This window comes from Teleopsis dalmanni, chromosome 2 (genome assembly GCF_002237135.1).
Source record: "Teleopsis dalmanni isolate 2A chromosome 2, ASM223713v2, whole genome shotgun sequence".
In the NCBI taxonomy this organism is placed as follows: domain Eukaryota; kingdom Metazoa; phylum Arthropoda; class Insecta; order Diptera; family Diopsidae; genus Teleopsis; species Teleopsis dalmanni.
In genome coordinates, this window is record NC_051847.1 from 10261321 (window position 1) to 10287575 (window position 26255).

General features: G+C 27.5%; 3 protein-coding genes across 9 annotated transcripts; 1 reads left to right on the forward strand and 2 right to left on the reverse strand.

The window, feature by feature from the left end:
• Positions 1-954: 954 nt before the first annotated feature.
• On the reverse strand, positions 955-3373 carry LOC119685708 (venom carboxylesterase-6-like). Its single transcript, XM_038100068.1, has 7 exons — positions 3167-3373; positions 2971-3111; positions 2596-2749; positions 2341-2526; positions 1552-2117; positions 1193-1491; positions 955-1126 (listed from the first exon to the last, which is right to left on the reverse strand). Exons 1-7 carry the CDS (start codon positions 3371-3373, stop codon positions 955-957), a joined length of 1725 nt encoding a protein of 574 aa, XP_037955996.1.
• A 4421-nt stretch (positions 3374-7794) lies between these two features.
• LOC119673828 (aspartyl/asparaginyl beta-hydroxylase) lies at positions 7795-22998 on the reverse strand. 7 transcript variants are annotated; one of them, XM_038084899.1, is made up of 14 exons: positions 22494-22998; positions 16871-16924; positions 16549-16734; positions 15803-16488; positions 14802-14976; positions 14375-14452; positions 13917-13964; positions 13694-13798; positions 11474-12232; positions 10919-11055; positions 9283-9523; positions 9017-9122; positions 8229-8948; positions 7795-8159 (listed from the first exon to the last, which is right to left on the reverse strand). In XM_038084899.1, the coding sequence occupies exons 1-14, from the start codon at positions 22540-22542 to the stop codon at positions 8009-8011; spliced, it is 3495 nt and encodes a 1164-aa protein (XP_037940827.1). In that variant the 5' UTR covers positions 22543-22998; the 3' UTR covers positions 7795-8008. The 7 variants fall into 7 exon arrangements, with proteins under 7 accessions (XP_037940827.1, XP_037940826.1, XP_037940830.1 ...); XM_038084898.1 differs by having other exon boundaries at positions 22491-22998; XM_038084902.1 differs by lacking the exon at positions 16871-16924.
• A 1535-nt stretch (positions 22999-24533) lies between these two features.
• LOC119682410 (CDGSH iron-sulfur domain-containing protein 3, mitochondrial) lies at positions 24534-25767 on the forward strand. The gene is made up of 4 exons (XM_038095845.1): positions 24534-24648; positions 24722-24863; positions 25382-25475; positions 25539-25767. The coding sequence occupies exons 1-4, from the start codon at positions 24604-24606 to the stop codon at positions 25663-25665; spliced, it is 408 nt and encodes a 135-aa protein (XP_037951773.1). The 5' UTR covers positions 24534-24603; the 3' UTR covers positions 25666-25767.
• The last annotated feature ends 488 nt before the right edge of the window (positions 25768-26255 follow it).

Genomic DNA, 26255 nt, shown 5'->3' on the forward strand with positions numbered 1-26255 from the left:
ATTTTTATGTTACCGATATATAGATTACGTAATATAAATTTTTATATTATAGCAACAAATGAAAGACATAGGATGAAGGAATAAATCTACAAAACAGTAACAATTATTTATCATTTATTATATATTTATCATGTTCTCGATCTATTAAATATGTTTTTATATAATTGAACAAAGTTTAGTACATCCCTCTTATAATTGAGTCTTATTTCAAAAAAAATTAAAAAAAAATAACTCCCACGATTAAAAACGTTTATGTTAGTATTTATTTTATCGCGTTATTATTTTATTATAAAAAGTTTTGATCTTTTATTATATGAATTAAACTATAAAGTAACTGCAATACATTTATATAATGTATAAACTATGCTCGCCTAAAATATTTCACTTTTACAATATGTACACGAGTATCTGTTGCTCCGCATGTATTACTTTATAGTACAAGCGACAACTGCAGTGAACTGCTATTTGATAATGGCATAAAATTTAAAGTAGGGCAGAAGCGCGTGGGACCAATCCATTTTAAAAATATTTAAGTCTTTAAAGAAGTAATATATGCCAATATTGTATTTTTTATTTAAATCGTTAAGGCAACTCTACATATTCAATTTAAATGCTTAAGAACCACTCAAAAAATAGGTTACAGTTAATCTTTTATGTGAACTTCAGACTACTTATTTAATCTGTATTAAAATAAAGTTGTAATCAATTGAATAATATTTTTATTTTATTTTTTAAGTATATATTAACTTATTTATGTAATAAATAAAGAATTATATAGAACGTAGAAAAAGATTTATTGAAAAAAATCCTACGTACGATGAAATGGAAAAGAAACAGCATTCATTCTTCTACACAGATTATATTATTATATAGTTAGTTAATAGCAAAAAAATAGATACATTTTTTTTAGAGGAAATGTATAGGTTATAGCAGATATATTTATGTGGATTTATTTCAAATGTTATCCCAAAATTTCATTCTTTTCACGTTAAAACCCTGCTGTGTCACGGCTTTAAATTTCTTACCATCATTGCGATATTCAAGATAATTGCAAATACCAGTTTCATCGTGTTTATAAAAGTTTTCACCATTGCATTCTTGCACTTGATTATAGGCGGTGGATTTCCTAAATCATAAGAAAAAAATGTATATAATAAATAATTTTTATTTTATAAATACATTTTTTACGCACCCATATTTAGCGAATTCTACAAATAGTTGTGTAAATTCTTGGACTAATTCAGCATCAATAGACTTCTTCTCAAAGCCATTAGGAAAAAGATCAGGGGCTTCGAAAAGATAAATCATATCGTCAAGATGTGATACTCCAATATCAGTAATTGTATTACTAGAATAACCGGTAGTATAGGTATAATGTCCTTTATAATTAAATATATATAGATACAAAGGATTTTGTCTTATATTGGATTGCTTTACATAATATTCAATAGTTTTATAGTAAGGATACAAAAAAGAAATATCACCAAGAAGCTATTAGGAAACAAAAACCAACTAAATAAGTAAATTTTATTTAAAAATATTTTTAATTACCTCTACAAAGCCTTTTAACGTATCATTATTTAGTTCACGTTTACCTTGAAAATATTCATCGATTATCAAATTCATTTTTTCTTTTACATCTTTATTGGATATTTCTTTGGGAAGCTCTATTATATTCGTTAATATATTTTCAAAATTTGCATTGAATTCTTTGCGTAACTCCTCAGATTCTAATAAACGCATTGCAAATATATTACCCTCACCCCCACTAGGCACCATCCCCATCATCATTGGAACTTGAGTTACGTTTCCACTTTTCAACAATGTATCAGGCTCGCATACTAGAAATGCATTGGACCATGAACTATGCTCAATAACAGTACGGTAATTAATCAAATTATAATGTCGCCAAAATTTTAGTACATCACTAGCATTAAGTAAGGTAAGTGCATCCACATTTTGTAGACTATTAAGTAATTGCTCAGATGATAGTTGCTCTGAATCGGTTATACCTACTGCTGCAGATATCATATTTGCCTGCAGTCGAGGTTCCTTTAGAGTAGCAGCAAATGGTGCTATAGCTGTGCCACTCATCATTATTGCACGTTTAAAAAGGCCTGCCGACAAAAATTTAATAATGTTTTAGTTAAATAATGTTCGTAATTTTTAAGCTTTTTATGGAATTTAGGTTCAAAAACTCATCGGTAAAAAACGTTCTGGTCTTAAATGTTTTTTTTTTTGTTTTTTTGATTTTTTGTTGTATTTTTGTGCTCTCTTCAAAAACAACTATGTCACTGTTATTTATTTTTATATCATAAGTGCAATATTTTATATATTTACCTTGTGACGCTGGACTTAACATATGAAATTGCACTGAAGACCCACCAATACTATGGCCGAAAATTGTTATGGAATTGGAATCCCCACTAAAATAAACTGCATTATCAAATACCCACTTCAATGCTAAATTTTGATCCTTAAGTCCAAAATTTCCAGGCATGTATTCATCACCCGTACTAAGAAAGCCTAAAATTAGCATTGGGAGTTGTTTAAAATTTTAAAATATGTTAATAACACATAATTCAGCCATTTTACCAAAAGGACCTAAACGATAAGCAAAAGTTATAAGTATAACCTCTTGTGTATCCATAAAGTAGGCTGGGCCTAACATGTCAGGATGTGGTGATCCAAAGCTAAAACCACCACCATGTATATAAAAAATAATTGGTAATAATTTTGTACTCCTTTGCTGAAAGATATATAAATAACAAGAATTATTATTTTTTCTTTACAATATAATATGATAGGTAAGAAAATAATTTTAATCAAGACTAAAGTGGAAAATACGTAATTGGTGAGAGTTTGCTGTTAGTATGAATACTAAAATTAATAATTATAGTATAGTATTGTATAGTAATTTATATTACTTGCTATAAATTATCAGCCAATGCCACAGTCAATACTTACAACAGGACGATATAAATTTAAATATAAACAATCTTCAACTCCCATAATAGGGTGCGTTTCCAAAAAATAGTTTTTTTGTAAACAGCTTGGTTTCGGTTTAGTGGCTTGCATTACATTTTCCCATGACCCAAAAGGTTCGGGATTCTAAAATTTAAATATCCTTTATCATAAAATAATGTATAGCAGTTAAAGTACTTACTTGCAGTCTTAATTTGCCTACTGGTGGCTTGGCATATGGTATTCCCATAAAAGCTTCAAATTTTTCTATTTGAAATCCAGACAAATATGTACCTTGCAGACATCCTAAGTTCGGTATACAAACTCTCAAATCCGTTTCCTCAGCAAGAGAATTGATTATTATAGTAAAAATATTTAAAAATAAAAGCGCGATAGATTTTCTTGACATCTTTCTAGTTTACTTATCAATATAAAAATGATTTCAAAATATATTTTCAAAACGATTTTGTAAAAATATATACATTATTAATTAAGTATTAATAAAATCTGCTCATGCTCCAATAACAACGCATCAATGCAATTAAACATATAAATGTCAGTAAATGTTAATATAAAAAATTAAATATGTATTTATATATATATATATATTTATACGTTATGTATGTACGAATATGTAAGCGCTTGATACCATAATTTATAAAACTTAATTATGAAATTTATTAATATCTGCACTTTAATTTGTATCGGAAACAAAAGTTTTAGAAAATACAAACATTAATTAAAGTATGTACGGGTATTAGAATCATATTAAATGTTTTTTATATTATTTATAAGAAATATTTAAACTATAACCTAAGATAGACGACCCATTATCCACAAATTATTAGTTCAATCTTTTTATCAGTAGTTGACTATCCTATATAATATTATAAACTGGTAGTAAACTTTCAAACGGACAACTATTATAAATAAAATAACACAAGTTCAGCGATCAGCGGAAATTTGCAACAGTGATGCACTATGCTCCAAACTAATCATTTTTCAAGACATGCTGCTAGACATTTCATCTTTAGATGAATCAAAAAACTTTTCATTCGATATTGAATATTATATACTTACGAAGCTGTTAAAGATTTCATCTAATTTGGCGTTGCCGTAAATAATAACAGAATATAAGCTCTAACAGCCGATAAGATTTACGTTGCATTGGTCACTCATCCAACCTGTACTTGTGTATAGCGCAGAAGCATGGACGCTGTGACATAATGATGAAATAGCACTGAAGGTATCCTAGAGAAAAGTCTTCAAGAGATCTTTAGTTCTCTATGTATTGACTGATTCCTAAGTCGAATAAAACACGACTTTTAGAAATTACCGCGGCATCGATTTCAACATATAATATCCACTGTATCTAAAGTGAACGTTAGGAAAAAGATTGAGGTCTAGGGAGCACTAATTACACTTGATGTACGGGACTGAATAAAGCGCACAAAAGAGACGTCTGTTATTCATTCATAATCTCTATAAAGCAATCAAACCACGATACTGGGTAATAAAATAATTTAAAATGATTAGTATTATTTTATAATTGATCATTTCTGTACATCACACCTTTATTTCCATAAGTAAATTTCACTTTTGTCAAGAATTTTTTTTTTTTAATATTTATTTCGTCTTTATTATTTTATTTCCAAATTAAAATATAAAAAGTTTATGTATGAAAAACATAAAAATTTTGACTTTGTTTTTTTCGAAACTAAAATAATATTCAAAGATACTTACATATTCATATTCTAGATTCCGGAATAAAGAATATTAAATGGTGGAATTCTTATCTTTACTTTCGGAACTCTATTGTCGTTTTTGGTGTAACTGACCACACATGAAAGAATAGAATATTAACAGGTAAACGACGCATACTAGAACAATGAAATTCGATCATTGTAGGTCTTTTGTGCTTCTACTAATGCCAACCAAACAAAAATCACATAGTGTTTCAAATGAAGACCAGAATGTGTTTCATTAAAAAGTTCCTAATATCGGACCTGACTACCATATTAGTGGATTGCTGAAAGGGATTTCTGATAAATTCATTTATTCTTTAAATAAAGTCATGACGATACGAAAGAGTGTAGAGTAAAAAGCGTTAATAGTTTTAAACAATAATAAAATAAGGAAACTACACTTTTATACCAATCAATATACAAATCAATATTAAATTGTTAATTTTTTTTATTCTCTGTCTTAAATAATACAATATATTACTTAATCTCTCATTATCCACTTCTACCTCGTGTATTCTTTGAAACATTCCGTTTGGTAGTTCTTCTACGTCGTGTTGTTCGTCTTCGAGTAGGCCTTGCTACAGGTCTTCTTATTGGCCTTCTAGAAGTTGGACGTCTATTACCTGATTTATTTATTTATCTACATTAGTTTATCAATTTAAAATGAAGAGTTTCAGTTTACCTGTACTTGGTCTTCTATTTCCATTGTTACCAGAACTACTCCCGGCTGGCAGTGAAATGGAAACACTGTGCACATTATTACTATCTCTTGTTTCTGTGTATATATTAACACCAGGAGCTGTATAATTATTAATTGTTACCGTATTACTTGATACACGAGTCGCACTTATCTTTAAATTCAAAAACACTACAAAAATATTTATTGTACATAAAATATAAATTTTTGAATTCATCATTCTAAATTAGATAGCTTAAGAATTGTATCTATCAAATCTGTTATTATACTGACCAAATTTTTGTTGCTTCAGGTGTATTTAAATTAATTAAAATTATTTTCGCATTTATGTTACGTACTGCAATATATAAAAATATTTATTTTATTATAATATTTACTTTATTAAAAATCAGTAAATAACAAAACAGTTCTAGTTCTTAGTATTCTAAGTGAATATACATAACATATGCAATAGTTCACAAATTTTTCAATTATCAAAAAGTGACGTATTTTCTTTTTTATTGTTCTAAATATGAATGTTAGACTATAAAAAATAGCTAATTTTCCTAGTACCTAGTAAAGTACAATATATAATGAGTAAATCAACACATTAAAAAATTAAAGTTTTTGTATGTATTCCTATCTTGTTTTTTACCTCTGATAGTTGTCAGATGGATGGTTGATAGTTACATGTAATCCACAAAATGTAATCCAAAATAAAGCTACACGAAGTCATTTAATTGACTCAGTTAATTATGCAAATAACATATATGACAATTATATATGACAATTAAATTAAATAATGCTCTTCTGGGCACCTTGTTATTCAGGTACTGCTGCAAATAAAAATATGAACCATCGTATAAGAATCGAGTTATCTAAGTTTACGAGACTTTATTGTGCAATCAGCTGGTGTACAATTAAGACTCTAATTGACAATTAAATATAAATTTTAAATCAAATAAATAATATATCTTTAATAAAATTTTTAATAAAAACTTTTAACTAAAGCATCTAATTTGTCAATTTCTCCTCAAATAGGCAAATTGCCTTAGCACGAACAAACTAGATTTACCGAAAGATTACTTAAAAGCATACTTAAAGAAGAGTAGCACTGTTTCTTACATTCTATTTCACTGTACTGTTTTGATCTGGGCAGCTAGAGAATTATTGCTAAAATTTCTTGATTCTGTTGCAAATTAAAAACTCGTCTGCAACACATAATGTAATATTGTAATTAAGTACATAACTGCTTTTAGCCATTTGCACTTTCTTATAGTATATGCTTAAATAACTTCTACTAATCTTATTTAAAACTTATCATTTCAAAACCTATTACGTTGTAGTGGGTGAACCTGTTTACATAGATCGTACTATTAGTAGATGTGAATCACATAAATTTTTTTTTGATAAAATAATCTCCACAGTTAACAATGAATACAACCATGCAATCCAATTTGAATTTATTCACAAGGGTTGATATTTCTTCCACAGAAATTGTTGGGTATTCACAATTTGTATAGGAAATTCATAAAAGATCCTTGCGTGAGAGCACTTATTCTTAAGATGTATTATCTTTAGAATAAGTTCTAAATAAGTTTAGAATAAGTTCTTACTTGTTTCTTATATTATATTATGTTTAGTATTAATTACAGAAAATTTTAAAATCGGGATAGTAATTATGTTTGTATATAATTTTTGGTCAAATTTTTTAAATTTAACAGGGATTTATTATTAGCGATTTCACTCTAATAATTATGTGTGGACAATTAAGCCAATAAATATATCTAAAGACCATTGATTATGTTAACGTAACGTTAACATATCAAAGAGAAAATATAAAATAATAATTTTACATTTCCAAAAAGTTTATTAGCCAATTTATTATGATTGTACATCGAAAATAGGATATTTAAATTATTCGTTCAAGATGGGTTGAATTATAAATTAAGGTTAAATTACATAAATAACTAATAACTAAATATAACTAATAAAAAGCTGTTATTAACTCTCTCTTCAATTAAAAAATTTAAAAAAATATATATATAAGTGTGAAATATAAATCATAATTTGAGTTCATATTTATTTTATTTATCATGTATTAACAATGTTGATTTTAGAGCACAATGTAATTAAATAAAATTAATAGCTGACATGAAATTTGTTCTATGTTTATTTAAATTGTAATAAATTGTTTAATTTAATATCTATGATTGTCTTTAAATTATTATATATGTAAACATATAGGATTAACGTAATATAATGAACTAAACTAAGTGGACGTACAAAGTTATACATACTTTTAAAATTATGTACAAATTTACAATATAAAGAGTAAAAATATTCATATTTATATACAATATATATAATATTATTTTAATACAAAATGTAATCGAGTTAATTGCGTTTTATTCAATTAATTTTCTAATTTTACTTTAAAATTGTATTCTTTAAGACACAAATGAAAATTATTTTTTCAAAATGGTCTTGCTTATTGTGAAAATGTGATTTACATATTAATATATATTGAAATATATCTATAAGCTGCATTTGGTGTTTGGAGAAAACACAGGAACTTGATATTAACAATGCGTTAACATTTGAGCATTAAGGTTTTATACAACTAAATTGGTGATAAATATGTGCGTTGCAGTTCAGTTAACTGAGGATGCCAAACATCTACAATTAAAACCAGTCGCATACTGCTCCCATTATGCCATACCTCATGTTCGAAACTATCATCAAAAATAATGAATTTGCCCTCTTGCCAATTACTGCAACAAACAATTTTGAAAGTTTATATAAATTTGTATAATGTGAATAAATTATAGAGAAATAATTACCGTGTCTCCTCAGCAACACGTATAGCAGTACCATCTGGTATAACTAAACCTAAATGTGCACGTAAACGACAATTTGTGGGACCACAGTGCGGCCATACATGAGTATTTGGTAACATAACACTAAATTTTACTTGACCTCGCTTACATTTACTGGCGGCATGAAAGCTCTCTATCATTTCGCAAGTCATTGGAGCTTTATTGCAATTTTCATCATGACGCTGTCCACGGGCATATATCTCAAATTGTTTCCAATCACCAATTTCCCTCAGATTTTCTGCTTCATTTAAAAATAAATTGTCAGCACTTAACAAATTTAAACCTTCATCTCGAATAGCTTGCCAGTTATTTTCTAAGATATCGAAAAAAGAGGCATATGTAGTTTCTTCTTTGGTCCAAAATGGTTGCGCAAGTAAAGAAGGATAATTGTATAGAGAACGCTGATATGTAGAAGGATATAATTTCAATTCCGCACCACGTTTGTAAATTTCAAGAGCTTCTGGTTGGCGATGTAAACGTTGCAACGCATCGCCTAAGTTATAAAAGAAGCGACCATCCTGCGTACCGGGTGCTTTAGAATCTATACCTTTTTTAAGATAAAGTGCAGCATTTTCATTATCCATATAATATTGTTTTAGTATGAATCCGTAATGTACTTGAGCAAACCCGTCATCAGGCCATCTCTTCAGTATTTCTTTCAGTATAATTTTAGCTTCTGTGTAACTAAAAAGATTAAAATATGAAAATATTTACACATTTATATGATATATACAATAATGTAAAAATATTACCGATTCATCATAAGCCATGAAACAACTAACTGATTTTTATGCTCAGGCTCATCTGGAAAACGATCAATCATATACTGATGAATGGCTATAGTTTGCATGTGTAAACCTTCAAAGACAAAAATAAAATATAACAGAGTCAAAATGTTATTATATATAATATATATTATAAAATAAATAAATACACATCATAAATACGTTAAAAGCAAAACTCTTTAAGTGAAATATATAAAAGTATATACAGAAACTACTATTTTATACATACATACCAAGGAAACGTAAACGTTCGATGCAACGATTTCCGGCTTCACGATATTCGGTATGATTTTTCAGGATCTTATCGAAAGCTAAGTAACGTTTATAGGCATTCAAAGCTTCTTTCAGCAAATAATTGCTACGTTGTTTCTCCGATAATTGATCCAACGCTTTTGCTTTTACGAGGAAAATTTTTGGCTTATCAGGATGTGCTTGGGAGAGTTCGTCGTATAGTTTTAATGCAGCATTATAATTCTTTGTGGTCGTTATTAAATGTTATTTATGTAAAGCAAGAAATATCAGCATTGATAGGGAAAAAATCAACAAATAAATATGCATGCAAAAAAAAAATTAAATAAAAAATGCAAAAATATTAAGTAATAATAAATAAATCATTAAAATAAATTAAAAAAAGTACTTATTTTTAATTTATGTCAATATCTAATTTTTAAAATTAAACAAATTAAAATGTTACCATGTTTTGTGGGTGTGTTTAGGCGTTCATATTAATTTGTTTTAAAGTTAAATATCGAGATAAATTGTTATTTAGAAAAAACAAAACGCAACACTATTATTAAATCAAAATTAATAAAAATGTATAAATGTTTTTGTATAAAATTTTTAATTTATATTATATTATATAGTCAAGTTTAAGTTTTTGTCTGGATATATTTTATATTAATTGTAATCAATATTAGCTGTTAATTGTTAACATATAACATTAATTAATATTAATACTCAATTATTCAGTTATTATATATGAAAATAAATATTATTTTTCTGGTTTCATAAATAGGAAAAATTCTTAATCTAGCAAAAGAACAAACAAAGTTAAGTATTAGTTTTATTCAAAGTATTAAAAGCTAAATGACGGGACTTTTGGATTCTATAAATAATTTAACTGAAGAGAAAAGAAGTTAAAAAAAAATATAATATACGTTGTAAGAGAAATTAAAAATAAAATAAAATATTTTACTGCACTACGTTAAAAACTATCATTTATTCTGTTTATAGCTTTAAATAGGTTTAGGTGTATACCTAACGACAAATTCTGTGATTCTACTTTCACTGCTTCAAATGTAGTTTCTGTACTTTGCATAGAATACTCTCACAAAAAGTCACTTAAACTGTTATATATTTGAATATAGCAACATTTAAAATATATAGAAAATGCAAATGAACATTTGAAAATTGCATGATAATCACCTAACAATTCGCAGAAGAAAGTTTTTTTATCAAGACAATGCAACATGCAACTAGACATATGTATCAATAGCCAAATTGGATAAATTATTCTTCGAATTACTTTCTTCATATTTGGCATAAGGGTCACATCTTATCTATTGTCATATCTTATAACAATCTATAACATAAATGGTATTTTTTTCTTGCCAAAAGTGACGTATCTTTATGACGAAAAGAAACTATTTAAAAGTTTAACGGATTCGAATACGAAAGAAAAGATAAAGACAAAAATTTTAGTTATTTTATTGAAATTTGACTGACCATACAACGCTGTTTCGAATATTGTCAAGTATTTGTCTTTAACATTTTTGACAACAATAGAATATCACTACTTAAAGCAATCCAATAGAAAAAAATAAACTGTAGTACAGTAAAAAATTATATAATTTATTTACTCTATTTTACCTCTCGCATCATTTCCTCATTGGCTCTTCGTAACTCTTTTTCAAATAGATCATCGTAATATTCATTTTCATCATTATCATCAATATTATAGGCTTGTGCTCCACCAGTATTATCCGAAGGCTGTTTTGCTTTAATTTCTATAGAAAATTAAGTTTTATTACAAAACATATCGTATTTTCCTGAATTGTATAAATATATATAATATATAAAAAACTTTTGTATAAATATATAATTAAAAAATAATACAAAAACAAAAACAATAACAAATTCTCCACCCTCAATTTTAATAATGATATGTATTATGTATATCTACCATAAAATTAAGTAATAATTTAACTTACTATTACTTACTATCACTTACTATTATTTAGTATAAATATAGAGTTATAGGAAAATTGATGTACTGGGAAATGGTTTGTTTCATTTTAATATGAATGTTGGTGTTCGATATACGATATACGATATACAGATTTGATGAAATTTAATATGAAAAATGTCAAACTAAACCTAAACGAAAGAGTTACGAGACTAGGTTGAAGCACATTCAGTAATTACGTGTCCATGTAGGATCATCAGGATCCTCATCGCTTTCATATTCTTTTGTAGGTAGTCTGCCATATTTGGCTTCTAGTCGATTCATCAATTCAGTATCGTCAACATCGGATATTTCATCGGAGGCTTCATCAAGTATATCTTCATCGATTTCAACCTCATCCTCCTCCTCCTCTTCACTCAATTCTTCACCATCATATATATCATCTGGATCATAATCAAGATCTTCGTCGCTATCTAAAGTTTCCACATCATGCGTGACTACACGTTTAATAGGCTTCGGTGAGGGCGTTGATTGCACAACTGTTTTAGGCGGCTTTTGTGCTGAAACTGAAGATGAAGCTGCTGTAAATGGTATGTCGATCATTTCAGTTTGTGCTGATAACGTTGTTTTAGGTGTGGTGTTTTGTAGATTTGTTTGCACTGATGGGCTTGCTGTAGATGGCATACTGAACTGGTGTGATGCCTGAGTTGATGTTGAAAGTGAACTTGTGGTTGTGACTGTTGCTTTATTAAAGTTTTTATTATCATTTTTATCATACACATTATCAGTTTGTTTATTTGTTGTTGTTGATTCAGTTATTATAATAGGTTTGTAATCTTTAGGCCGATATTGTGCATTTAAATCTTCAAAAGTTTCAGGCACGTAAGTACTTTTGTCAGCATTAATTCTGTCCTTAATGTAAACAGGATCCTGATCATCGTCATCGTCAACATATTCAATTTCCTCTTCAATCTCAATTTCTTCTTCAGAATATTGTTCTTTTGAAAAAATAAAAATCAATGTATCACAATTCAGTCAAAAAGACCGTAAATTAGTTAAATTTCATCCAAAAAAGAGGTTGAAAACGATTAAAACTCAATTCAGTTCACATATTTAAATAAATGAATTTAATAGATACTATATACTAAAGGAATAAAGATGATGAAATTTAAATATAAGCATTATAAAAATTTAACCTTTGCCTTAATAACCTAGTGAATACAAGGTTATGGTTTAAATTTTCGAAACGTAATTGAATACGTCAAAAACCCAGTGTTTGTAATGCACTTATTTAACAGGAGGGTGTTCCGTTTAAAGACAGTATTAATGTAAGATTTGATTGCTTGGTATAAGAAAAAGAAAAAATCAAACAATATGCTTTCTTTAATCCGGACATTCATATTCAAAAGTTCGGATTAAATAGATAGTAAACTTTGTAGTTTTAGGATAGCCGGGTTGTTCGGATAATCGGAAGCATACTATTTTCAATATCAACTAACATGTACAGCGTCAAGGAAAGTGTACCCTAAACAATTTTTCATCATAAAAACCCTTAATATTTTATAAATCATTCATATGATTAGTTTAGGTCATATATTGTAGAAAAAAAGTAGATAGCACATAAAAAAATTTTTTTGAAAAGTGACTTCTAAAGTTTTCAAATAAAAAAGGTTTTCAATTTATATTGCAAATAACATTTTATGGTATATGCTTTATTAACCTATTCAGATGAGTCGTTTATTGACATATTAATTTGTTTGCCGTTAGAATATTGTAGAAAATAGATTTCCAGTGAAGCACTGCACGACACCATAGTAGATCTTTTGTATTAGAAATGACTTTAACTGAACAAAAGTTCACCCTGACCCTTTCAAGTAAGGGACAGAATGCCCCTCGTTGGAAATATCTTGCCGCAGGATTTTCTAGATCCTATATGTAAGCTAGACAATCACAACTATTGCGATAGAAAAAAGTTTTTTCTCTTTCAGGCAAAAACAACAATCTGTATTATTAGTCAGACCCATTTTGTTAAAATGGAGGTTAAGGTTAAAATATCTTGTTAGGTTACTTGTAAACAGCCTCAGCAATGTTATATGGATGGGTAATGATGTACTAGTATTTCGTTAATATTCAAATAGCCCACTTTTTTAGTCAATATTATTTTAATAATGTTTTAAAAGAATTGATAGAAAAACTAATTTTCTTTAAGATGTCAGTAATGTAGTCGAAGTGTTCAAAATCTTGAGTAGCGTTATAACAGTACCAAGCGACTAGAATAAAATACATTTACTTGAAATAAATTTTTTGTTACCGCTTTGCACTGTTACTTTGTTACTCGGTTACAAGCTCAGTATAATTTTTTATAATTTAAAAAAAAAATCTTATTCAAAGAGAATTCTTTAAGAGTTTTGAACCTCTTATTTGGATTTTAAAAATTTTAAAACAATTTTTTTATGAACCGTCTTCAGGTAACAATGGCACCTCCTCGTCATCCGGAAAGTTATCTTCAGCCGTTGCAATAGTTAGTCGTCGCTTCATTACAACTTCAGGCAATGGTTCATCGGCTATATACATTATTGATTTATTTGCATATAAAAATATATGTAAACACATTAAATAAATAAACATTATTGATAAATTTTTGTTTGCTTTTACAACAAATAATATTTGCAGCATACATACAATTGCGGACTATATAAAATGCGTATAATATTTTAAACATTTCAACAACTAAAATATACACAAATTTTAATTAAAAATTAATATAAAATAATTAAAAAAAAGTCTTTGTTAAATAAATACAATATCGAACTTTTTTTTAAATTTTTAACTCATATACTAAAAGAAAGTGCAAATTAGAAATATAATTTTTACAATTTTTTAACAAAATAATGTTTGCAAATTGTTAGAATTCTATGGAAATAAAAATGTTATTAATTTACAACAATTAAACATGCCAACATTAAATAAATTTTAACAAATATAATTTCTAAATATTATGGCATTTCATAGTTACTTTTATTTTTTTTTAATTAGTTGGCGCCAATTATAAAGATTAACAAAATTAAAGCAGCACAAGAAGCAACTATTTTATTTTATTTATCTTTAATTATAAAGATTTTGTTTCTGGAAAAACTCACTTGAATTTGGATTTTTCCTAATTAAAACAAGGCGTGCAACTAATGCAAGTGCCACACCAACGCCAATTTTAACCGCAACTGCAAAATTTTATGCTTAGGTTAAAGATTTCTTTTTAAATATTTAACATTCTATATTAAAAACATATTTAATTTAAAAACTTTGCACTTTCTTGTACATTCCATCAATTTAATCTAATGATAAGGTGGAGAATTCAAAATATGAAGTTCAGATCTCTAATGAATAAAATTTTATTACCATAACTGAATTATAACTTAATTTAAATAATTTTGTAATTAATTTCAATAATATTCACAAAAATTGTACCTATATCGAATAACAGTACAAATTAGAGCCTATACTTTTTTTCATTTCTATTAAAATGTACATTCAATACATTTATTAAAATCAACAAAATAAATCACTTACGTGAAGATGCCCATGAAGATGCAGCTCCACCCTCTTCATTATCTTCCGCTGAAGGTGGTGCATTTTTCTCGGCTTCCTCAGCCTGCAGCCGTGCTTTTTCTTTAAGTAAAGCCATTTCTTCAGCGTCGTTGTCTACAACATTTTCTAATGACTCAAATGTTCCATCATCGTCCTCCTTAAACAGAAAAAAGCGTAAGTACTCGTATTTATGTATAATATATATAATAAGAATTATAACAACATAAAGACAAATATGTGATTTAAAATCAAACATGATAAGAATACTAAAATGTCTAGCTTTCACTAATATGTCATTTTTAGTGTCAAACGTCAGTGCAATAATAAGGGGCAGTCAATCGAGGTCATAAGCTTTTGTTATAGAAATTTAATTGCCTACCAATATGACAACAAAAATTAAATTGGCAACATGATAGTTTCCACTCATTTGACTACCGACGCTTTACGGACAATATTTGCTAATATATATTATTAAACCAATATTTGACTATATTAAAAATATTTATTCAGTCAGCAAAAATTCTATAAATTTTATTTTTAATTTTTATAATTATTGTTTATACTCATCATAATACTAACATCATTATGGGAGTATTACCTTTCCACGGACAGTTCCTCTCCCTATCTGAATAACAGTGTACCTTAAACATACAACAATAGAGTAAACATATATCATAAGAGAGCTGAGCTACAGTAAAATTCATCATAAAATAGGTAGATAATAATTTAAAAAAGTAATCAAAACAAATAACTCAATACTACTGAAATGGAAACAGACGCAAATCACATTTAAAAAAGAAGAGATTAAAATAATTTTTTCAAAGATAGATATAAGATTTAATGAATTTTCAGACCCACAGAAATATGTAAAATATTATGTTTAAGTAGTGCAATGTTACAGGAACAAAATTCATTTAAAAATTTTTTATATTTTGAAATTATTTTCTCTCAATTATTTTTTATTTATTTTGTGCATGACATACCTCATCAAATGGTTCTTCATTATTTTTACTGTCTTCATCCTCATCCTCATCCTCATTATCCTTATCCTTACTTTCACCCTCATCATTTTCATTATCATCATCATCTTCATTTGTTTGTTGACTATTTTCCTGTGAAACCGTTATAGGTTCATTAGATTCTTCAGCATCTTCAGCTTCTGCAGTGTTTTCGTCTTGTTCATCTTCTTCGTCTTCTTCATCGGCATTACTAACATTATTATCGTTGTCTTCTCGAGTTTCTTTGGTTTCTGGCTCTTCATCATTTTCAGCAGTATCCTCATTTATGTCATTATCATCATCTTCGTCTTCAACAGTTTGTTCTTTACTGACTTCTTCAGTTACATTTTCTTCACCTTTGTCTTCATCCTCATCGTCTTTATCAGTTTCTGTTGAAGGTTCCTCTGTTATATTTTCTTCACTATCTTCTTTAGTATCTTTTTCATTCTCATCGTCATCTCCTTCTATATCATGTTCATGTTCATCTTCTTCTTCTTCATCTTCCTCCTCATCGGCTTCTTCATCATCTTCTTCTTCCTCAAATGGTTCATCATGCTCGTCATGCTCTTGTATTGATGCCTCTACTGCATCATGTCCATGTTCTTCCCGATGCTCCTCAACCCATCCATCAAAATAATTGGAAAACCTAGATTCTGATAATGGAGTATCCACTTCAAATCAAAAATCTATTAGTCAAGATACATTTTTAACATACATTTTTAACAACTTACAATCAGATAACCCACGATTTTCTAAGATAATCAATGAAATAATACCTAACAGTATTGCTAACAAAGAAAAGAAAAGCACTTTGGCACACCAATGTCCTCCGGTTCCATGGTCGTGATGAACGTGTAAATGTACGTCATCTGTTCCCATTTTAGTTATATGAACACCATGTGAAGACTCATCTTCATCTATTGAAAAAATTAATTTATTAGACAAAATTATTAAAAAATATTAATCAATTTTTATTTGTTAATTTATTCGTTTTTTTTTTTTTAAAGTTTTGCTATTAGTTGGAAATGAACACAAAACTGGGGGACATAGTACCTTGAAAGCTTGATTGACGAGATATATCGCCTTCTGGCTTACGATCTAAAGCATCTAGATTTAAAAAGCATAGCAATGTAATTATTAGTTAATAATATTTTTATTTTAAAATTACTATTAAAACGAAAAACGAATATAATCTAAGCAAATAATTTCTTACTACTAAAATTCGCTTTTACTTAAAGCAGCTTATAAGTCAAGGAACAGGACTATACTAACAGTATACTAAAAATTTTGGTATCTGATATGAAGTACCATAAATGGTTCATGGCGAAAGCATTTAACTATTTTAATTATTAATGTTACATTAAATAGTTTTTTCACCGCCCGACATCTTCTTCTTCCATCTCTCATTGCATTGCACTTATGCTGTATAACTGCATTAAAGTCGAAATTCTTATATATAGATGTTTTATTATCAATAAGTTTTTAAATGTTTTTTAAAATTATACAAACGAAGTAATATATTATATATATGATTTATATATTTATGATTTATTATATTCATGATTTAAAAACTCGATTAATTAAAAATATTAATCCAATCCAATAAATATCAGATAAGCATTACTCAATTCTGGAATTAAAACATTTTTAAATTATTATACAATATATAGAAATTAATAATAATTCATTAGGAACGTATTATTGTTTATATTTATAAACAAAAGTTATGTAAATTTGTAATATTTTATATATGATTTATAATTAAAAACAAATTAATAATCCATATCAACGGTGATTATATCAGACACCACAATTTAAATGTATATAACATAAATGAATGAAATATTAAAAATATCAAAAGCTTATACGGAAATGTACGAACAAATTTTTGAATAATTTCAAAACGTAAAAACAATTTACGAACAATAAACAAAAGAACTGTAAACAAAAATAAAAACTAAAGAAAGTTCAAGAGAATCATTGAACAAGGAAAAACCAAACAAGGGGGCACTTTTATGGACAATTGCCAATTTACAAAGTTAATTAAAATTGTATATATAATTTTATATTTTTATAATTATAAAATTACTTAATGCATTAATGCTTGCAGAATAACATATACAAACAAAACTTATAATTCACGTACTACGCAGAAAATCTATCTAATAGTACGCTTCCACTGGCTTCATTAAACCAGTTAACTTACTTGAGATTCAAGTAATTCAAGCAATCTCAAGTGAGCTAAGTGGTCTAACGAAGCTATTGGAAACATACTATAACTCAAGACATTAAATATCAAAAGCAATATCTCCTTTAAGGATAAACAAACACTACCTCTCGCTCCCTCTCTTTTTATTCTACAGTAGTTAACGACTCTCAGTGAAGTTCAATTGTATGAAAAACAGAAGTACAGATTTATTTAACGTATACCTGCCGTATCGGTAACCGCTCCATTGGAACACCAAAGAATTATGTGGTAGGCACCAAAGAATTATGCACGTAACCGTACGCTGTACTTCATTTTTGACATTTCTAGCTGGTATAGCTAGTTATTGTAATTTAAACGCTGGTTGGGTATAACTCTAGAATTACTACCTATACAAATTCCTTTAAAATGAGTTGTGGGTTTGGGATGTTCAAATTAAAACTTTTATTCATTGCAAATACTTCTACAAATACTTCTACAAAATATTATCAGCATTAACGTAACCGTGTTAACACTGCAAAGCTTACAACAGTTCTTACTGGTTATTGGTGTGTAGGAACTCACGCACATTCCCCATAACCCTCACTACATAAGTTGTGGAAACTCGCAAGAGAAAGAAACCATAATATATTTTCTCTGTAAATGCCTGGCTTTGGCGGTTCTTGGGAAAATACTTCTTTGATAGTTTATCATACTGTTCATCGGTGAAGACGAAAGACCTATTAAATTACCTAAATTCGGCGGAATGGATTTAGTCTCTACTTCTAAACTAGGGTTCTTGCAATGAATGTGGTAGTAAAATGGCGAAAAATCGCTAATTGATGTACATGGAAGTCGTCTAATGGCCTGCCACTGCGACTAACCAACCCGACACTGAATCAGAATATAATTATATTCTCTAATTATGTACATCTCTTATAACCTTTAAACAAATTGCTCAGAATAAGAGAGATCCTTTAATGCCTCAATATAATACTCAGCGCAGTGGATGGCTAAAATTGATAAGAATGCAGTTAAGTAAATGCATCACTGACTATTCTATTCTATAAAATTGGACTTTAGTAAAACTGGCTGTTAAAAACTGGTTAGCCAATAATGCAGTTGAGTAAATGCATCACTGACTACTCTATTCCATAAAATTGGACTGTTTATTTATTGGACTGGTTATTTATTGTAGCCAATAACTGTAATTAAATCGTGCATTAAGCATTAGTTGCAGACAAGAAATGCTTTACTATGTAATCAAGGTTAAAAAACCTCGTTTACTTGTGCTATTTATTATTTATGACCATATCTATAAATATTTTGTTGAATGAGACACTTTTTTTTTGTTTTTGTGGAAAGGATGCCTAACGCATTGTATGTCGATACCACAATAGTGGTATCTCAATTTGCACAGACTAAAAGCAATCCCTCTCATGTACCAAATCGTTTCTATCCTGGAACTTTATCGGGAATACTTCAAGATAGCGTCCGGTCTCTATGTAGGTTTTTCATTAAAAACTTTTGTTTTTCTACGTGAGCCTGCGTCCAGACCTCGCTTAGTGAATGAGACACTTGGATACGTAATCCTTGCTAGAACTAGACATGAGATTTTTTCTCAGCTATTTTATAAGTTTCATCTATCCCCTAACCATCCACTACTTTCAAATTGTATAAAAACAAATATGCACTTTTATTTTAGTTATAATCTAAATTATTTCACTTTATCTAATCTTATCCTAAAACATCATTTTATATATTTTTGACATATAAACACAAAGATGAGCAAGTTCAATAACCTTAAACAGTAATCTCATGTCTGGTACTATTATGAGTTGATAAAACAAATATGTAACATAGATAAATCAAAAAAATCAAAATTGTGTCTGATATATACATATATATGTATATTATATGTTAACTATTTATATTAAACAAAAAATGTATATTTCATTAATATGCAAAAGAACAGAATTTAATAATAATGGTAATATAAATTTTGTAAAAAACTTATACCATTTTTGCTACGTGGTAAAAATTTTCTTGAACCTGATCCAAATCCTAACAGAAAGTAAAAGAATTTTGACTTCTATTATGCTTTTATATATGTATCTTATATATTTATAAATGTAAACATATATAGAAATTTATTTTTCTTCGAAAAGGAAACTTTCACATAGAGAGCACAAAGAATCTAACAGAAATATATATATTTGTATATGATAAGAATAAAAAGATTCACGAGCAGACATGAGCAGATGATCAGCAGATTTTGCTTTACGTTTGAAACATATGAAAGCAATAGTAGTTCTTTTTCCTGATTTTAAAAATCTTTAAATAAATTTGAGCAAAATGTTAAAAATAAACAAAAATAAATGACATCACAACAACAATGCAAATAGAAGAAAAATTTGTAGTATAAAAACCTATATCTGTAGTGAAATAGAATTTTCCGATCACTTTTAAGAAAAATATTATTAATATTTAATGAGATTAATATGCAGTAAAAGATATTTGTAACTTACTCTCTTTATTATTGTAAAATTTAATTAACATTTTAATATACTATAAAAATACTTTATAATATTGTATATTTTATATAATATCGTTCATTTAAAATCGTTACGACAATTGGGATAAAAAATTTCTTTTAAAAGATATTTCGGTTTTAATGTTTAAAATAAAGACAAAAGCAATATAACATAAAATATACACATTTTTAGAAATATTACTAGTAACTCCCTAAAATATTTCACAAAATTACTATAAAAAAATACTGTCGGTGCCTCATAGTTACGGTGTCTATTTGGAGATTTAAATTAATAAGTACACAAATATCTAACAACATATTTAAAAAAGAGTATAACAAACTAAATAAAACATTTTAATATAAGCAAAAACATTGTTTCATGTGAAAACTGATCTTAAAAAAAATTTAGGTGCCTATTTCAATTTATTACTGCAATTTATGTTTCAAAAGTCTTCGCCATAACGACAAATTAAACCATCAATGGATCCAATGAAACATATTGTAAGGAATTTAATTATTCTTAATTACATATTACAAGTTATATAGATACAAGTTGAAAATTGTGATTAAGAGATCATAATACAACTGTAAATATACATAATATATAAATATGAGTTCACAATATCTTCAACGACGGTAATCATACATTTCACAATATTTAGATGCCTATTCAAATCAATTTAATTCTTAATTCTAATAACACCTAATTAAAGTTTAGTATCTAAAACCAAAAGAAGTTTTAAATACTGTTTTTACACTTACAGTTATCAAACCTCATTAACTCGTTTCCCCCGTACAGCAAGAACTGTTTTAGCTCAATTGAGATCAGGATATAGCCGAATGCTAAACAGTTACTTTTCACGCATAAACACGTCTATTCCCAATGTGTGCCCTAACGGCAGCTCTTCTCACCATGACATTGCCCATCGATTCTCCTGTCCTACCACACACAAAACTTCGTCCAATTAACCTTTGGACCAACCCCATTGAAGTGGCCAGCTTTCTCTAACTGGATCCAGGTTAACCTTCAATTTTATCCTACCCACCCAATCCTCCCCCAACTCCCAACCTACTTCTCTATCTAAGGATATACATCCTTTCATATTATCTCCGGGTTACAACAACAACAACATTGAAGAAAAGGTTTAATATCTTATATTCTGAAATAAATCAATGCTATGACATCTAAAGTTGTGCAATATAATTTCTATATTTATATTTATTTATTAACATGAAAATTGGTTAATCTATACGAATTGCATGAATTGCATTTTGCAGTCTTTAAAGCCAGCATTAAGCGCGTTAATTATAATAATATTCGCAGTACTAAACTAAAAAAAAATAGAAAAAAAGTTCTCTAAAGATAAAGACATTAAAAATTTTTCTGCACATCATAAGCTTGAAGCAATTGGTATATGCGATGAACAAATACATGGTTTTAGTTGATTAATTTTGGATACTTTATTTAAAAAAAAAAAAAACAATATCAAACCAATATATATATCTTTATATTTAATCAGAAAATGAAAAGTTTAAATACAATATTAGGAGCAAACTCGGCTCGCTCTTATTGCTTTAGACACAAGATTGGAGTTCTGTCACTTTAACAGTTTCAAATTAATAATGGAAAAGTATATTTTCATTTGAATCCGAACAATATCTGAAAGCAGGATTCTACTCTAAAATCACCTTAAATGTTAAATTATAGCACTTAGGCAGTAACATTTGTTATTGTTGTTTTTAACTGTAATATATGTGAGTTGGCAGCCCTAGTATGTTGTCATAATTGAAAATTGAAATTTTTTAATATTTATAAATATACTAAGGGAAAATTCAAATTTTATATAATGAATTGCTTTAACCGCTTTTAGAAATATATTTATTACTACACTTTTTTTTAATTTTAATAAATTTTAATAAACTGCCAAGAATATGAAAAAAATATATAAATTTACCACGTTTTCTTTTCTTATCCTTGCGTTTACGCGGTTGCACATCTCCAGACATATTTCAATATTTCTTAATTTTAATTACTACAGTACCAATTTGTTTTTTCAAGATACGATACCAATAAATTAAAATTCACTTCAAAACTTTAATACTTTTATTTATATCAGCGTAGTAGTACTTTACGTAAATTTCTTTCAGCAAGAGAAATGATCTTATAAGCCTTTAAAAACAAAAAAACTCATCCACACACAACACACGCGGGAGTATTTTTAATTTATATTTTTAAAGGCATTTGCTAAACACTAGCATTAGAATAGCACAAACCGCTTTCCGCATAAATGCAATGCGTTGCGCCTAAACGATCCGAACACATTCACAACAGAACCTCTTTTAATGAGATTTTATTTTTACCGGTAAGAATAATTTTTGTTTTCATTCACAGCTGATTCTTGTACTCTTTCTTATGTGCTGATGTTTTGGTTCATGTCTAGAATAACGTCAGACTTTAATATCGTAAACAAAATTTTACATTCATTTACGAAGTTATTGAAATTATCTAAAATAATATTTAAAATAAATTTAAGCTCTTGGTTGCTAAGTTAAAGCATGAACTGGATGGAGTTTTATATATGAAAAAAAAATATCTTTTTTCACATCATATACAAAAAGCATAAATCTACATTTTTTATTATTATTGGAAACCAAATAAATATAGCACACATTTTTTAATATTTTAAAAACTCCGAAAATGATATCTATTATACGAAAATTAAAAAATATTAGAAACAGAACATGTATAAGTACTCATACATACTTATATATATATAATGCTGCACCCAATCAATTAATTTTTTAAAACAAAACTTTAGATACATAGCTCATTAGAAGAATATAAAAGATTGTATTAAAAAATTGAATACAAAATTGTTGAATAATGGTTAAAACATTTTATTTATTATTGGATTTGGCAATTAAATAAAATAACACTTATGACACAGCACAATACACAGAAAACTGAAAATAACATATTCATATAAATAATTACGGAAAGGAGCTTATTCATATAACTACAATTGTTATCAAGTGTCGTATTTTTGTATTCATGCAGTAAATTAAATGCGTATATATGATGATATTAGAATACTAAAATGTTCATTTTTTATTGAGTGAAATAGTAAGTTATGTCGGTATGACAGCGAATGTTACCATTGTGAAAATTTTATAAGATGTTTAATAAATAAATAAATATATTTGAAAACTTTTAACTAAAAATAATAAATAAGTGCAATAAATAAATATTTACATAAGTGCGGTGTAGTATTGTTACGAACAATAAATAGGGAAATTCTTTGCATATTCATTTCACATTTCATTCAGATTTTCATCATCTCAAATGAAACACTTTAGTATTTAAAAGGAGAGTACCTCCGAATGCATTAACTGCACGTTCAGGCCTGACTGTAGTCGGTCTGTAGTATTTTGTAGTGGTAAAATACTTTTCCAGCCATCAAATCCTTTTCCTGATGTATTTCACCAGGTTTATTTTTCATCAATCTACTTAATATTATGAGGTACAAGCATTTTTAATTCTTTGTCCTCTATCTGCACGATATCGACCACGATATCGATATTAACCATTACCACTTAGCAATAACATTTTTTGTCCTTAACTTATTCATATACAAATTTAAAATATATATTTTTATCGTCTAAATTCTAAAGCTTTTGTTTTTTAATGCCTGCCTTTTCCTTGGTTACTGGAATGAGTTTTTAGCATTTGACCTTTATGGTCCACTGGCTAAAATTTCTCCATCTTGCATTTCTAGGAGATGATTTTGGTGGGTTCAAGTGTCACTATGGCTTCCGATGCTTTTCATCTAATAAAACAACAAAAAGATATTATGGCAAGGTTGTCCAATGAGCCTAGTTTTAAATGCAAGTGTAACATATAAATTAATAAAAAAGATTTTAAATATTTTTTATAATTTATTTCTTCATAACTATTTTATATTAGTGGCAGCATTTGCTTTATCACGTATACGTGATTAGAAAGTAACACATGTTTGCTGTCAAATCAATTTCAGTGTCTTAGGAATTATATTATTAATTTGAATCAAAATGTCTATGTTTCTAAGGAATTTACGCACACATTGCTTGATAAATGTAATTATAGTCTTTTCCTTAATATTAATAAACGATTTGCAATTTACACAATACAATATTCTTTTGCAAACAGATACGACTTAGCTCATCGACCAAAGCAACAACAACCAAAAGTATTCCAAAGAATTTACTCGAGGATAAACATACTGCAACTCAACAATCAGAAAATGGAGCAATTTATGATAAAAAACCATTTAAACTTCACTTAGAAGAGAGTAAGTCGTATCAGGGAAGATACCAATTTATTTACGACTCAGCATTTTTATTAATTTATAGAGCATCTATTCAGTGCTTAGTTTACATTACATAATTTTTTATTATTGTGGTATTGAAACAATTGAATAGCGTATTGAACTGAGTCCTGTTGAGTTATATTCTGTGGCAGATAATCCAATTGATTTATGTGACGAAATTCTAGATGCGGCCAAGTTAATAACTTTACAGGACTTGAATCCGCTCACGTTTCCCCATTTGAAATTGCCTCTTCATCGTCACAGACTTTGTTGAGTCAATAAAAAATAGTTTTTATACTTACATATGATATATACTAAATATGTCGTTTCTAACTTACGCTCAGCTATTTTTGAAATAGATTATAAGATTATATTTTCTACTGAAAACTCTTAATATTATTACTAAAACTTGCAGAACTTATTATCTACACAAATTTATATTACATCATTTAACTGCAAATTTAAAAAACAATAAACTTATTGGTCCTCTATTATTCCAGATAAAACTTACAGTTGGTGTTTATGTGGGAAATCGAAAAGCCAACCTATTTGTGATGGTACTCATAAAAACGAGTTTCTCAAAATCAAATTAAGGTAATATTTTTATAAACTTAATATTTCAGCGCAATTAAATTTATATATAAATTTATTCTTTAGGCCAATTCGTTTTAAAGTGGAAAAAACTGGAGACTATTGGCTTTGTAATTGTAAACAAACCAAACATCGCCCATTCTGCGATGGTACCCATAAGGATCCAGAAATACAAGCTGCTGTTAGATCTTAAAAATAGATACATTATCAATTTTTAGTAGATGTGAAAGTGTACTACTCAAATGTGAATTATGCTAATAAATTTCCGCAATTACGTGAAAGATTGCAAAAATAATTTAAAATGCATTATTCTAAATTATTATAATTTAAAATAATTGTAATATAATATTTAATTTAATATTGTAATATAATATGTAATATAATATAAGTAAAATTATAAAAAAACATAAAAAAGAGGGTGAAAAAAAAGCATTGCTTTCAATTGCTTACTGCTCTACGAGAGTTTTTTAATAAAATTTATAAAAAATTAAAAATTTATGTTACTCATAAAATTTTTTTTATATATCGTTATAATGCATAGTTCTTAAATACATTTATATTTTGATTATCCTTTCTTAAATAAAATAAAATTGATTTAGGTTCACATAAAGCAACATCGTGTATTTGATTTTTATATTTGTGTTATACAACCAATATAAATAAATTCTAATTTATAAACTTACATAATACATAATAATATTAAAATTATATGTATTATTGTTATGTTGATTTTTTATGCATTTAATTTTACTATTAAATTCTTTTATTAATTAACAGAATATA

What these genes read in the sequence shown, in the direction of transcription:
- LOC119682410 (XM_038095845.1), top strand. Translation starts at nt 24,604, where the DNA reads ATGTCTATGTTTCTAAGGAATTTACGCACACATTGCTTGATAAAT. An exon ending in GCACACATTGCTTGATAAAT is followed by an intron (nt 24,649 to 24,721) that starts GTAATTATAGTC and finishes TTTTGCAAACAG; the next exon opens with ATACGACTTAGCTCATCGAC. An exon ending in TAAACTTCACTTAGAAGAGA is followed by an intron (nt 24,864 to 25,381) that starts GTAAGTCGTATC and finishes CTATTATTCCAG; the next exon opens with ATAAAACTTACAGTTGGTGT.
- LOC119685708 (XM_038100068.1), bottom strand. Translation starts at nt 3,373, where the DNA reads ATGTCAAGAAAATCTATCGCGCTTTTATTTTTAAATATTTTTACTATA. An exon ending in GTTAAGTCCAGCGTCACAAG is followed by an intron (nt 2,118 to 2,340) that starts GTAAATATATAA and finishes TTTTGTCGGCAG; the next exon opens with GCCTTTTTAAACGTGCAATA. An exon ending in GTAGAATTCGCTAAATATGG is followed by an intron (nt 1,127 to 1,192) that starts GTGCGTAAAAAA and finishes CTTATGATTTAG; the next exon opens with GAAATCCACCGCCTATAATC.
- LOC119673828 (XM_038084898.1), bottom strand. Translation starts at nt 22,542, where the DNA reads ATGTCTGGAGATGTGCAACCGCGTAAACGCAAGGATAAGAAAAGAAAA. An exon ending in ATCTTCATGGGCATCTTCAC is followed by an intron (nt 14,453 to 14,801) that starts GTAAGTGATTTA and finishes AAAATTTTGCAG; the next exon opens with TTGCGGTTAAAATTGGCGTT. An exon ending in ATGAGGAAATGATGCGAGAG is followed by an intron (nt 9,524 to 10,918) that starts GTAAAATAGAGT and finishes ACGACCACAAAG; the next exon opens with AATTATAATGCTGCATTAAA.